Genomic DNA, 14,507 nt, shown 5'->3' with positions numbered 1-14,507 from the left:
GTGTTTAGATGAGGCTATTTAAACAAGCAAAAAGTGTTCTATTGCTTAAGTTTTTATAGGTCGCATAAGGCCACCTCTCACCTGCAATTGTCTCTGAGAGGAAGATATTCTAGCAGGTTCGCCTGCAGAAACTGGCGTGATCTTTTTCACTGGGCCTAGGAATAAGAAATCAGAATATGAGCTGTCTGCATGTTGACAACACTTGCCAGAAACAAAACGAACTCCTGTTTTCATAATTCATTATACAGCCATCTGGAGTACTGTTAAATATGCATACTCTCACTGGACCAGATGTTAGAGCTTTGGCTTTGCACTCTATCCCTTGCCATTTTGACAGTTGCCCTAGCAAATTGTATCACATCATAGCCATTTGTACAACAGAGAGGAGAGAGCCTTCAACAAAATATCAAAAAGGCACTCGTCTGGCATGAATCGTGGAAACTTAGATTGGCGTCGACCCTTCACAACAGCAAACTCTCTAGCTATCATTATTTCCAAGGAAGCCAGCATTTTTTGTTGGGACTAAATGCCAAATCTACAGCTTCCACTCCAGTTAAAACCTATCCACAACAAGCTGCCAGCTTGTACGGCCAGTTTATTCTGCCCAGGTAACTGTATACTTTGAGCCTCTCTACAGCCATCTCTGGCTATTGTTAGACTACAATTCACAACAGTTTGTATTCTACTGCACAGCTGTGTAGAGATGCGATCACATTACTCTGCACACTTTTACCTGCTCGTCCAGACAATCCAGCAGCCGCCTCTACAAGAACAGATCTTACTTCACCTGCAGAACAGAATGACTAACATCTTTGGTAACAGTCACTGAGCTACAATGTCCTACACTGACTAACATTCTAGAAGTAAAGAGATTCAATTGTTATTTGTAATAACAAGGTTCGTATTCTTTTGGGCTTTTGAAATTCCATGACTTTCCATGATCTTTTCGAGTTTTCCCTGACCCATGTTAAGCAGTTGTTCTCAAAGTATTATCAAAACAATCTATTATTTAAGGTACATTCTCGCATTATGACGTATAAAATGCGTGCTAGTGTTTATTTTTTTACTGGAATTAAAACTGGTTTTCTGACTTGTCTGTTGTTTTTTCAACTTTTGTTTTTTTGCCTGTTCGTTCTCAGAATTTTTATTGCTTTTCCATGACTTTCCATTACCCACACTTCAATTTCTGGACTTTCCAGGCCTGGAAAATGGAATTATGAAATTCCACGACTTTCCAGGTTTTCCATGACCCGTATGAACTCTGAATAACTTTCTGAATTCAAAAACCAAAACCTACCAAGATATGGACAGCAAGAATAGAGAATGCCTTGGTCTACAATACCAATGGAGTCCTAATACGTGAGTGAAAAGAAATGATTAATATTAACTTTAAACTATACATTCAACATTTGCAACCAGTAGGTAACTATTTTGTCCCCCTATGCAAGCTTCTAGTCAGATGGGTGTCCAGGCATCCTGTGGACGACCACTTTTTAAAGAAAATTGTTGCCTTATAAATTGTTCATTTGAGCAGACCCTACAGCACATTTTGGACGGCCACTTTTCAAATCCTGGCTAAAAGCCAACTCCTATGTGAGCATTATTTCACCCCCACCCACCTCCCCCCATGCACCTCCTTCAACTGAAGGTTAATTCTGCGAGATCAGGTTGCTACCAATGAAACGAAAATCTGAGCCAATTTAATTGACACGCACTCTCAAAGACAAAGGCTAGAAACCAAGCATGTGAATGTCTCAGTAATGAAGTGTCCCCTTAACTGGCATTTGACAAAATTTTTCTGGCAGGGAGGGTTGTGTGGGGAGGACTTTCTGGCCACATGGTGCAAAGAGGCTAAAAGGCATCGACATGGAATGATAGCTTAGTTAAGCTCACCAAACTGACTTTTACATCTGAATATCTTGATTTAAGGTCTTCACCAATGGATTGCTTTAGGTCAGTCAGGCTTTTGAAGAAAAATGACGCAGGAATCGCAGGGATCTATGAAATACAAAAGTGCAAATAAGGAAATGTGAACCCACAGTGTACATATAACCAGAAAAAAAGTTAGAATATTACTCTAACCTCAAAGAACCATCCAAGACAAGACACCAGGAGTAACCTGCTGTGATTCAAATCTTCTTTGGGTGATTGAGTAGCTATCTCTCTGTAATCAAATGACATACAATGAGTGATTTGGTGAAAAGGCAAAACTTTAATCCTAGACTCCATCAGAGGAACTTGAAAGACCTATGGAATGCTAGCAGACTATAAGATTCTTTTAATTTATTGTCATGTTGTCTTAACAACACTATGGCTAGATCGTCAATCACTGACATTATACTTCCCAAATTTCATTTAGATGTCGCTAAAAAGTCTTTTTATTATCATGGTGCATGCACATTTAATAGCCTTCCAACGAACATAAAGATTTTGCCACCTAAGGAACGTTTCAAGGCTATCTCCGATTTTTTTTCTTAGGTTATTATTTAGAACATTTTCAATTCGATATCCAATTTTTATGAGAACGCTATTACCTTTTTAAGTTTTTTAATTTTTTCAACATTTCAGCGTATCTTTTAAAGTAGTTAGTTTTTTATAGATATATATTATTTATATATGCTCTTTTTATTTTACGTTATACAGGGCCCCCGTTGATACCAGTCCTGCGACTGAAGGGGTCACCCTGTTTAAATATCGATTATTATTATTATTATTATTATTATTATTATTATTATTATTATTATTATTATTATTATTATTATTATTATTATGGCTCACTTATGGTTCAGTATTCAGAGAAGTGTTTTTGCTAAACACAATATAATAAGGATGGACAAACATTCATAGAGGTTTAGGCCCTTGATCCCACATACCAACCATTGGGCCAAAACACTTTCCAGCCCTACTTAGAGGTTCTTATTTGTCAAACATCAGTTGCCATCAGCTGGGACTAGACATAAAGTAAACTAGGACCAGAAACCTGTATATTCTCTGGAGCCAATGAAGGACCCCAGAGAAATAGTCCAAAAGAGGGGCCAGAGGGTCCATCATACTGAGGTACTCCACAGCCCATGGTATGGTCAGCACCAGTCTCCCACTGTTCCAGGCTTTCTCGAGGTAACTAAGGATGTCAAACTGAATTGGAATCTGGAAAACAAGGGATTGGCAACATCAATCAATTCATTCCTTTACACCCTTTCTTTTTCCTCTAAATGGTTGGATAGTTGGTTGTTGGTAGATGGGTTGGTCATGCAGGGTGTGGCTATCACTGGATCAGTCGGCTAATTAGTCAGCTGGTCTGCCAGAAGGTCAGACCATCAGTCAGTTGATCTATCATTCAGTACCCATCACAATAATAGCTTAAGTACATGTAAGAACCTGTTTCTGCAAAAATTAAAAGCGTTTCAAGAGCTCCAAACAATTGTGGTTGCTTTGCTGGAGTTGGAGAAAACCATTTTGATTTTATTTGTCATCACAGTTTTATACTCATTCAAATCGGTCAGAATGTAGTCACACAGCAGTCTCTTCGATATACAGTGGAATCCCAAATTTACAAACCTCCACGGGAAACCAAAATTGGTTTGAAAAATCAGGTAGTTTGAGAAGCCAGTGATAAAATTACACTGTTTGGCTGAGGGAAGGAGAATGACTTTTGGTTCGAGTTATCGGGAGGTTTTAAAAATCAAGGGTTTGAAAAATCTGGATTCCACTGCACATATTACAGTTCTTAGAGGTGTGCAAAAATATTATTTCACAGTTATAGGTTGACTCACTCTGTTTCTTATTTTACAAGTTTCTGTTGTAATTACTTCTGATGTGGTTTCTGCACCATAATAGGGTTGGAACAACAGAAATCCAAGGAACTTTGCCAAGATTCTGACATTCATTAAATAGCAGGAAAAGTCTTGCTTCAGTTCCTGATAAAGAGAGTTCCAAAGTCATTTAAATGTCATCATGAAAATAATTTTGCCCGGCCAAAAAAAGCTTTAACGATTGTAGGTAAAGTCTGCATGCGAGCCAAGTGGCCCATCAGGCCGGAGCTTATCCCGGTTTCTGTAACATGAAGCGACTAGGAGTATTTCTACTCCCCCCTGGATGGGATGCTAGTCCATTGCAGGGTTACCCCCAGCATTAAGTTCGCCGGTACCCATTTATACACCTGGGTGGAGAGAGGCACTGTGAGAGTAAAGTGTCTTGCCCAAGAACACAACACAATGTCCCCGGCCAGGGCTTGAACCTGGACCGCTCGATCCGGAGACAAGCGCACTAACCATGAGGTCACCGAGCCTCCCTTTAACGATTGTATCCATGTCTAATTTAAACTGAATTTTTACTGTTCTGAACAAAACATTAATGATTATAATTTAATTTAATTAATTAACAAATCTGTCTTAGCAGAAAAAGGAAACTGAGTGACTACACTGCACATGGTGTACAATAACATGTTAATGAAACCAAACAAAGCATATACCTGACCTGATTTTGAATTGATAAATCCTTCTCACTGCCTTCTTCAATGCCAGAAAGGGGAAATTCTTTATTGTCAATCTTACAAGCAAAAAATAAATTGACACAGATTAAATCAAGCTTTGTGGCTCTGACAGTAATGAATCATTGCTCTCCTCATGTGATGCAAATATAACCCTACCCCTACCCCTAAGTCATAATTAAATTGATGGTTTGCAAACAATTCTGACACATGAATTCAAAATGGACAAAAAATGCACAAGTCTTTTCAGTGTGGAACAAGCAACAGCATTGTGAAAAGTAATTTACTAACACATCAATAATGTGATCACTGCTGCAAACAAGGACTTATAGTTCTACAAAGCCAAACCTACTGAACCTCTTCTATCATGCTGGAGTCTGGGCAAGATTTAAATTTATCACCATGATATTCTTAATGCAATGAAATATTACAATAACAAGACATAAAATACCTCTGTTATCTTTACAATCAGCAAATCTATCAAATGTCGATTAAATGAATGGCTGCAGTAAAAGAATAATAATTGCTAATTAAATCTCTCTGCTTTGAATTATAATATTTGAGTTACAATATTTGAAATAGGAGCAGGGGGAGTTTGCTTCATTAACACTAGAACTTCAGAAGGCCTGTTAAACTTGTTTGACAATAAAAGGCAAAATTTCAGCAGGAATCTAAGAAGTACATGTAAGTGCACATCGTGTCAGAGATGTTTGTAAATGCTTGCTTTGATGCACTAGATGCTGTACATACCTTGCAGCAGACTGTATAAATCCCTTGAAGAATTCTTGCACGTTACTAAAACTAGGAGAAGGACATGGGCCACCAGTGGATAATGGAGTAACAAATCTTTCCTGAAGCCTAACAAAACAAGGACACACAAAAATTAGAATGATTGGTCCTGGTTTGCAGGGCTTTCAATACGTTTTGAAATAGCCATCTGAGCTAACTAAAGTAGGCAGCAAACTGATGAATTTTTTTATTAATTTGAATGAAAATACAGACAAAGTAGGTGGCAGTAAAAGGTAAATTCTGACAAAGTAGACGGCGATTTTCACCGATTGCCGGCTTCTAATGAAACCCCTGGGTTTGTGCCCTGGCTGGAGTCATTGTGCTGTGTTCTTGGCCGAGACACTAGTGACTACTCTCACGGTGCCTGATTGAATCCATCCAAGAGTGTAAATGGATATTAGGGAATTTAATACTGGGGTTAAACCTAAGATGGGGTTACATTCCATCTAGGAGAGAGAAGAACACTCCTGGTAGTTTCATTCCGAGGAAGCCACTGAGAGGTTAGCACTAGCCTGATTGTTCTCCAGGCTTGAAATACCTAGACTTGAACTCATTTTTACATGTACCTCGTCCTCTAGCTTCGCCTAACAAACTTCGATTATGTCAAACTTAGATGATTGATTATGTCAGAGAGAAAATACAAATACTCTCAAAGAGAAACCATATACAGTAATAAACACAGATTGGCACTTTGTCATGAACACAAAAAAGGTCAGAAACAACTGAAAATGAAGATAACAAAAAGCCTAGCACCTTTGAAACTTTTCAGGGTTTGATTTTTGTAGATTGCTTAGCATACTTGATGAACGAAAATCACTTCCACTTCTTTCTTCTTCACACATCTGGAAGAATGATGTAGCATATGAAAAAATAACTAAAGAGGAGTAATCAATAACAACAACGCAGTGGACAAAATATAACATGACATAATTTATGATTGAATAAAGAACAAACAAAGATATATATGGACAAACAAACAAGTGAAAGAATAAACTAGCACAGAAACAAACGTCAAATAAACAATAAATGAACAAAGAAGCTATTACATAACAATAAATGACTGAACCAAGGAATGAACCACCTGAACAACCCAACCAACAGACCAAAAGACAAACAAACAAGCAAACAAGAACACACACACAAAAAACAGTTTTTCTAACCTGTAATAGCTGAGACTTGAAAAGCCTGGCAAAATGTGAATAGTTTGCTAATTCTGGCTTCTGATTTACCAAAGCCCTGCAAGGTTATCAATTTGATTTTAATAAGTGATATAAAAAATTTTCATGAAGTATAGTACTATTTTATTTTGAATATTAAAAATCAATAATTAGCATTCTTCTACTTGTTTTAAATTCTACTTCCAATGCTTTGTACATCGATCAACTGAAGATGACAGAGGGTTCTTTTGAAACATGTTTTTCAAACTTAAAAGTTTTGTTGTTTTCTTTAAATTCTTGACTTGCTTGACATTATCAAGACCCTTTATGTACAATATTCAATCAAGAGGGGTGTGATGACAACTACATTTAATCAGCATGTCTTTGTACCTTATCCTGTCTCCCATGTGCTCCTCCATGTTCCAACCTGCTGCAGAATGTGAATCTTCCCACTCTCGTACAAGCTCATAAAATACATCCCTAGGTCACACAAGTAGATTGAACAACAGTGTGATAAGTAATGCAAATATTAGTATTTTATAATTATGAGACTTTGTGACAGTTCGAGGGTTCTGTGATTAATGATGAAAGATGGGGTATTTTCAGATACGAAGAGAGTTTCTCTCAGACAAAGGGAAGCATTTTTGACAATACTTGTGGTTATTTTTGTGGACTGCCAGTTATGACATTTTCTAGTCAATTCTGAACTGAAAGAAATCACTTATTTTGATTTATATTCCAGTACTCCATCTTGATAGTTCATCTTCCATGTAGCTCATTAACATTGACCCAGGAATGTTAACTTAGCTGCAATTCATTAATAAATACCAAATAATTCAGTCAATAGCTGTCATTCAGTGAAAATTCAAGGACTTTTGAGACCTGAAATTTATGTTAGGCTACCAGTATTTCCAATACTTTCAAGGCATTTACTGAAACAGAATGTTTGAAATTCAAAGGTTTTCAAGACGTGAATGAACCCATTAGAAGTCTTACAATGAATGTTTTTATGCAGTCTGCCTATGGATGTGATTGATCATAATCTGCAACCTCTTCCTGGAAGGTCTTCTACATGTACAAATGGTGCAACCAAGCAATATTACTGCAGAAGTAGAGTGGGTTACCCCGAGACACTGAAATCAGTTGAAAGCTGTTAAGCTAATAAAAATCAAGAGTGCCCTGTCAAAAGTAATGATGTCACCCTTTGAAGTTTCTCACTTCATGTGTTGGGTTTCTTATTTGGCAAGAGAAAACACTGTCAACATTACCTTGTTCAAGGTAATGATGAAGACAAAGCACACTCTTTTAGACACGTAATTACACATCAATTATTACACTGGTGTAAAATTACACTGGAGGGTCATGACCAATCGAAATCAAGACATGTTAAAGTGTACTTGAATTTGAATTAAGTGAATGTAGGCCAACACTGGTTCATACAGCCAGAGCTTGTCCTGGCTTCAGTGTTTTAGGACATTTCTACTTCCTCCTTGATGAGATGCTAGTCCCCTGTAGGGTTACTCTTGGCATTAAATTTGCTGGTACCCATATTGACACCTGGGTGAACGGAGGCTCTGGACAGAGACTCTTGACTAAGTAAACAATGCAAATATCATAATACCCACTAAAAAAAAAAAAGTGATCCTGACTAGGACCAAAACTCAGCCTGCTTGATCTTCAATGTGCTAACCATTAGAGCACTGAGTACCCAGGATGATCGGAAAAGTAGGTAGATCTAAACAACGAGCGGCGTGAGAGCCTCGAATAGGCCAGCCACTGAGCCTCCATGAATTGCAAATACACTGTATATCATGGTCAGTGCAACAAAAAAAGTTAACCTTATAGAAGCCTACATGAACAATGTGGCTGAACTCATTAAAATATACATACAAACGCCAGCAGGACAGTGATTTCATTTTCTTTAATGATTAGCTCTGATTAAGAAAAAGCTTGGCATATAAGGGAATTCTTGTTCACAATATTTGCCTCATTAGCATAAGCAATTCAGTTTCTGATGGAGCTACAAATAAATCTGTTCTGAGTACAATTAACTCCGCCAGTGAATATGAGCCTGATGTATTGAATACTTTTTGTGCAACATGGGTTTAAAAGCTCAAAATTTTACAAAGAATGTATGAGATCATTAGTGCTCATTAGCGCTCATTTGCAGATTTTGAGAGACAATTTCTCCTAGAATATTACACCCAAAGAGCTAAACATTTCTCCATGTATTAAGTTTCACAAGCTCTTTAGCTGCCTGGAGTCAATTCCTATCTAATATGTTGCCTTCTGTACGCAAAGCCGTTTGCAAATGAGTAAAAATGTAAACAACGACCTCAACATGAATCCCCCTATTTGCTACCGTGAACTGATCAACAGACTTTGCCTAACCCTAATTAGATTTCTGCAGCACTTTTGACAGACATGATTTGGAAATGTACCTTTTTTGGCTTGTAAAATAGTTTACATTTGACTCACAATTCACTACTACTTAACTACTCACATTAATTATTGAGAACTTTCTTCTACTCTGGAATCTTGTGAGAAATCAAATACACTCAAGAGTGAGAGCTGTTAAATAAATATTTAATTTCTTTTCCTTATTGAGTATTCTTCTCTTTCTTCATTTCATTGTTGTACCTAAAATAATACTTTTCTAATCAATGATTAAGGATGCATACATTGTTTTTAGCTTCAATTGTCTGTTTTGCTTGAATCGGAACTGTTGTTATAATTAGAGTTAATTCTAATAGTGTCACAAATTGGGTTTCCAAGGTTTTGGAATAGTCAAGTTCTATTTTTGCTAATAGCTTACACAAGCATGTGTTGGAAACCTACTATTACTGCAAATTATCATCTACTGGCACAGGAGCAGAAGGGTTAACTTAAAAAAAGAATTATATCCCTTTTGGTACATAACCCTCAAAATACCAAATGTGCAATCAATGTAAGCAGAGAAACAAGAATAAAATGACCATGGAAGTGTGCTGCAGATGATTCAATGATGGAGCCGTCATCCAATTCATACACACGCCCAAAAAGTACCGCAGTCAAGAGTCCTTTACTGAGTCGTTGTTTGCTCTGCAAATGAGTTACAGGTGGAATGTTATGATCCCATTCTCCAGGCAGAAGTGATACCCCATCTGCCACCACTTGTGGATAAACATACGGAGTGTCCAGCTCACCTTGCAGGGTGAAAGACTCAAAGATTGTGCTTGCACTGTAGGTTCTTTGTCCACAGGAATCACGGCTTGATCCAAGGCATTTGATTAAGGCACAGATTCGAAGGTAATATTGTCCCTCTTTTGTGTGAAGACCATCAAAGACACCTACAGCATACATCTCATCACCTCGTTTCTCTGTTATCTTGTAGGTGAGAGAGCAGCAAATGTCACTCCCATTGTAACACACATCCAAAGTTCCTTCTGGTTTGCTAAGCTCTTTGAAAAAGAACAGATCACCAAACAGGTCGGAATAGAAGGAATCTCCAGTCCCGGTGTCCCTTTGCTGAATCTTTTCTGCTTTTACCACAGAGATGTTATGTGGCATGTTCTTTGGATCTCTGGGCAATGCTGCAACTGAGAGAGAACCATTGGAAGACAGGCTCCTGAAGTATTTCTTAGCACCCGTTGGACTGTAGATCCCACTTCCTGTATTTAACAATCGTGGCACATGGGTATTTGCTCCAAGGAAATTAACTTCCATTCCACGAGCCCACGACCCATGGAATCCAATGGCTGCGAAAAGGGGAAGCACGTCAAACCATGCAGTAGGAAAGACTATGTGATCGACTTTGTACTCAGTGACCAGTGGGACTGCAGGATCATGAAACAGTGCATCAAAACATATAAAGGTTCCAAATTTACCAAAAGGCGTCTGAAAGGTGATGTACTCAGGTGCAAGTGGTCGATCTACAACCTTCATCTCATTCAAGAAAGGATGTTGTTTATGATACCTGGCCACAAGTTTGCCTTCGTCGTCAAATGCTACATTAGTGTTGTACTGGTAGCGACCATCAGTTGGACAGTGTTCATCAGTGCTTTTATTGCATGGCTTTAAGTCTCCCATGTTTGCTACAAGATACATATTATAGGTTTTTGCGAGACAGCTGAGGCGGTGAAGAATAGGTGAGGAGCTGTTTGCCTGTGGATCTTGGCATGCATTCCAGCTGACCTTCTCTGGGTCTGGGATGTTCTCCAGGAATGGTCTAAAGGATTGCCGTGTGTAACCAAAACCAGTTAAACCATATTCAGGAAAGACGATAATATTTGCATTCTGTGAACAAGTCAAAGTAATAAGGGTTAGCCACTCCTTATGTGTCAATCCAGAAGCTGCCAATATCACTTATTACTGGTATATTAAACGACATCATGTTCACTAAAATGACTGCACTGCACTCCTTAAGAACTTCACTTGAAAACATCCCAGAAAGGTCTTGCATTTTTCTTGTAAAAAATAAAGCACTCAAATATTTTTGCTAATCCAGCTAAGCAAAACAGAATTTTTAGTAAATAGTTTATACGGTTTACATGAGATGAATAAAAATGATGGGCTTGAAATGTAGCGCAATCGAGTGTTACATGATAACTATACCTGCTCTTCAGCTTTTTTCATCTGCGCTTCATATACATCCATGTTTTGCATAACAATCGCTACAGCTTCTTTTTGGGGGCGTACAATTGTTCTGTTTTCAACTACGACAAAAGCATGCTCATACACAGCGGCGACAAACTCTGGTTTTGCACTGGAGGCAGTCGATATAGTCCTTGGTTCCAAAGCAACCAGCACTAAAAGCAAGACATGATGTGCTTGCATCTTTAATATCCTATAAAGTACACAGTTGAGAAGTTATATAAATGCAGTGATGCAGGTGAGAAATTAAAAATAGTGGTAAATAAAACTATCTGAATTATCAACTGATTGACTGATTGATTGATAGATTTATCGATCGACTGATCGATTGATTGACTGACTGGTTGATTTAGGTAACACCCCTCATGGCTAGTAGCTGGTCAGTTTTCACGGGAAGTAAACATTTATTTGTCTTCTGAATTAAAAAAAAAAAACGATCCCCAGTTTGCTTCGAATATTCACCAAATCTCAAATTTCCAGTTCGTTCAAGAAACTCACTCTACAAGCAAATGCCAAAAGTAATGCGATTTGGAAAATAAATCAGTGCCAAGAGAGTAGTATAAATTACACAAGCCGGAAAACAAAGGTTTATGTGTCATCATGATTTCTGCAGTAGAGTCACACTTTCTTTCACAAAAACCTATTAAACTGAAGGAACGCGAAACATTTGCGCGAATGTTAAACATCCATAAAAATTGCGGCTTCTATAGAAGACCCACTCAGCCTCCGCCATTTTCGATGCCATCGAAATCACGGATATTGCATGGTGAAGCAAAATCTTATTGAATTTACTGTTAAGTTGTGTCTCTGAAAGTATGTTTAGTTATCTGTAGTAGTTTCACCGTGATTTCCTTCGTTTTAGAATGCTCGTAATAAAATATAATAGCCAAACTCTCGTATGTAAACGAAAACAAAGGTGTGGCTGACTAAGAAGAAACGAATTGAAGAGGTAGCGATTGTTTCAGTTGTACAGGCGATCAACATCTGCATCAATGTAATGTACTACGATACATTTTGTAAATCTTCAGGACTTACCTTTTCTCAAAGTAAACTGTTGGAATTCCTGTGACGTCTGCGATCGTTGGACCTTGGTTTAAATTCAAGCAGTTCAGGATTTCTAACAAGTTTGCTGAGGGAGGGACCTCGCCAGATGCACAGCCCTAACGAATCGCAATGCCGACACATGATCAGACGGCTGTTTTCTTGTAAGTAGACGCCGAAGGTCAGCTGTCGGATCATATTTCATTATTCATCTGAAGATCATATAAGTAGCCAAAACAAGGTTGAAGTGCGCCACTCACGGTGAGCTACTAATCTAGGCCTTTCGATGAACAATTGTGTCACGATTGTGGCGACAGAGAACGCCGCCGCAATAGAACACATCGATTCAGGGTATCTTCTATTTTATCAGATTGAATGACTAGTTTAACTGTTCAGTGTACAATGACCCTACAATGGAACGACAGTATCCGATTAACCTGAGCCAACCGAGAAGAATGGTTCTTACTATTTTCTATTCTTTTCCCCAATCCCAAACCTAATGTTGGTTTGCCGCCGTCGAAATGAGGAGGCACTCGGTTATTGTTCGGACTGGTGTCTAGCACAAATCTTCATCGAACTCTAGGGAATTATTTATGGGCCAAACCCGGGCAACGCGCGCAAACTGACCTTGGGAAGAGTAAACATCCTTTTAATAGAATACTAACCCAAACACTTCCACACGTCTTTCAGCAGGGAACTACAAATTTTTGAAACAGCCAATAGGAACTTAAGTTTAGAGAACGAAAAAATTAAACAGGATCTTTGTGGGAGGCCAGTAGATGAACGACCATCCGTGGGGTATTGTACGCCCGATAAACTGAGATAAACAACTTGAAGTTACAAGACTCTCTGTGCGGGCAGTAAGGCCCTAGAATCACCAGACTAACGTGGTACACTCTTTGGTTTAGAAGAATACCGGGGAGATGACATTTTCGTGGGATCTAATTTTCGCGATCCGCGAAAATTAAATCCCGTGAAAACAAACCCCCGCCTAAAAAAAATTCCGCGAAAATTTACTTCTTTTAATTACATTGCTGAATTGCAATGAAATCGGTTGCAAACAGCGTAACAAAAACGACCATATGGCTTCCGTTTTTGTTACTTTCAAGTACTGTACATGAAATCCGCGAAAAATTATTGCCAGGGGTACAGGCTGCAATCCAAATTCGGGAATATTTCTTCCCGCGAAACTCGAAAAATCCAAAATCCCCGAAATTTAACTCCCGCGAAAATTTCATGCCACACGGTATTGTTTTTCCGACCGAGGCTGAATATTCCTATTTTCTGCCGATTTTCTGCTGAAAATATTCCTGTGAATATTCTTAGATTATAGCGTACGACATTTCAGTTTTCGAATGTATTTGGTGTACGGATGTTGTTAAAGTAATTTCAGCCCGCCTGTAGGCATTTAATAACTTCCTAAAGAAATGTTATTAGCATTAAACATACGGCTAGTGCTGTTTCTGTTGTTTTTTTGGCTACTTTTGCCGATTAGATAAAAGAAGAATTTTATACGGTTTAGTTAAAGAAAACTTAACTTTATTGTATTTACAAGTCCTCAACACAAAAAATTATATTCTTTCCAAAAGCGCAGGCTCGGGCTTTTCTTAACATATTCTAAAAAATTCGTAAATTTCGAAATTTCGAAATTCAGCCTCGATATTCTTATAAAATATATTCTTATATTAAACATTGTCAATAAGATTTATTATTTTTCATGAGCTTGAGATTTCTATCGCTTGCCCGAGTCAACTATCGCTCATAGAAATCGAGAGCGAATAATCTAATTGTTTTAGTGTAAATCTACTAGTCGTTCAAAACTTTATCTAAATCCTCTTCACAGACACTTCAAAAACTGCTACGCTACTCACTATCTATCACAGGATAGATAGTGAGTAGCATAGCCAATCAGAGAACAGCATTCGTGATGGAGCGCTAGTAGATTTATATCAAAAAAAAAAAAAAAAATAGTGCAACTACAAAACAATTGACGATCAGGAGCCAAATAAGAAGAGATCATGGGGATCAAAAACCTGGGACTAAATGGTCCGATCGGTCACAGTGGACCCCCTTCAAAAGTGCTTCAAAATAACCTGCGCCTTTTGGTAGATAGGATTCATTCATCCAGTACTTGTCCCTGTAACATTCTTCCTGGATTCTTGCTTGATGTTCTTCTTCTTTCGTTTTCTTTAGTTTGGAAAGTCCTCAAAGGTTTGCACGGTCAAAGAACGTTACGTCCGTGAGGGATTTAAATTTTTTGCTCGCCTTAGGGCAAATTGACAAAAACAGTTTTTAATCCATGATAACCTTATTAAGTAAGTAGCTACTAGGTTACTACTACATAACTTCTAGAGAAAAAGCCTTTTCGCTTCTCGCTCGGCAATCTGAGGAAAACTAAA

The 14,507-nt window shown here is 38.1% G+C and overlaps 3 protein-coding genes across 5 annotated transcripts in view; 1 reads left to right on the top strand and 2 right to left on the bottom strand.

The window, feature by feature from the left end:
• LOC145483989 (uncharacterized) overlaps nucleotides 1–14,507 on the top strand; it is a 301,335-nt gene that overhangs the window by 74,586 nt on the left and 212,242 nt on the right. The window lies entirely within an intron of this gene.
• Nucleotides 1–14,507, bottom strand: part of LOC145483984 (codanin-1-like) — an 84,232-nt gene that overhangs the window by 63,814 nt on the left and 5,911 nt on the right. For all 3 annotated transcript variants that reach the window (XM_081462574.1, XM_081462576.1, XM_081462575.1), the window contains exons 9-21: nucleotides 6,826–6,915; nucleotides 6,439–6,514; nucleotides 6,032–6,120; nucleotides 5,240–5,347; nucleotides 4,941–4,992; nucleotides 4,477–4,548; nucleotides 3,774–3,917; nucleotides 2,981–3,147; nucleotides 2,083–2,164; nucleotides 1,894–1,998; nucleotides 1,298–1,352; nucleotides 734–787; nucleotides 82–155 (exon numbers count right to left, since the gene is read on the bottom strand). In XM_081462574.1, coding sequence (XP_081318700.1) covers nucleotides 82–155; nucleotides 734–787; nucleotides 1,298–1,352; nucleotides 1,894–1,998; nucleotides 2,083–2,164; nucleotides 2,981–3,147; nucleotides 3,774–3,917; nucleotides 4,477–4,548; nucleotides 4,941–4,992; nucleotides 5,240–5,347; nucleotides 6,032–6,120; nucleotides 6,439–6,514; nucleotides 6,826–6,915 — 1,168 coding nt within the window. The remainder of the gene's footprint in view (nucleotides 1–81; nucleotides 156–733; nucleotides 788–1,297; nucleotides 1,353–1,893; nucleotides 1,999–2,082; nucleotides 2,165–2,980; nucleotides 3,148–3,773; nucleotides 3,918–4,476; nucleotides 4,549–4,940; nucleotides 4,993–5,239; nucleotides 5,348–6,031; nucleotides 6,121–6,438; nucleotides 6,515–6,825; nucleotides 6,916–14,507) is intronic.
• Nucleotides 6,911–13,027, bottom strand: LOC145483985 (pantetheinase-like). Its single transcript, XM_081462577.1, has 3 exons — nucleotides 12,103–13,027; nucleotides 11,029–11,260; nucleotides 6,911–10,710 (listed from the first exon to the last, which is right to left on the bottom strand). Exons 2-3 carry the CDS (start codon nucleotides 11,248–11,250, stop codon nucleotides 9,358–9,360), a joined length of 1,575 nt encoding a protein of 524 aa, XP_081318703.1. The 5' UTR covers nucleotides 11,251–11,260; nucleotides 12,103–13,027; the 3' UTR covers nucleotides 6,911–9,357.

This window comes from Orbicella franksi, chromosome 4 (genome assembly GCF_964199315.1).
Source record: "Orbicella franksi chromosome 4, jaOrbFran1.1, whole genome shotgun sequence".
NCBI classification, from domain to species: domain Eukaryota; kingdom Metazoa; phylum Cnidaria; class Anthozoa; order Scleractinia; family Merulinidae; genus Orbicella; species Orbicella franksi.
The sequence above is the reverse complement of the archived record's forward strand: the minus strand, read 5'-3'. Positions and strand labels throughout refer to the sequence as shown.

Bases quoted from the DNA above. Each gene is read 5' to 3' on its own strand.
- LOC145483985 (XM_081462577.1), bottom strand. From the start codon at position 11,250: ATGCAAGCACATCATGTCTTGCTTTTAGTGCTGGTTGCTTTGGAACCA. The intron at 10,711-11,028 runs GTATAGTTATCA...ACTTGTTCACAG, and splicing joins TGAAAAAAGCTGAAGAGCAG to AATGCAAATATTATCGTCTT.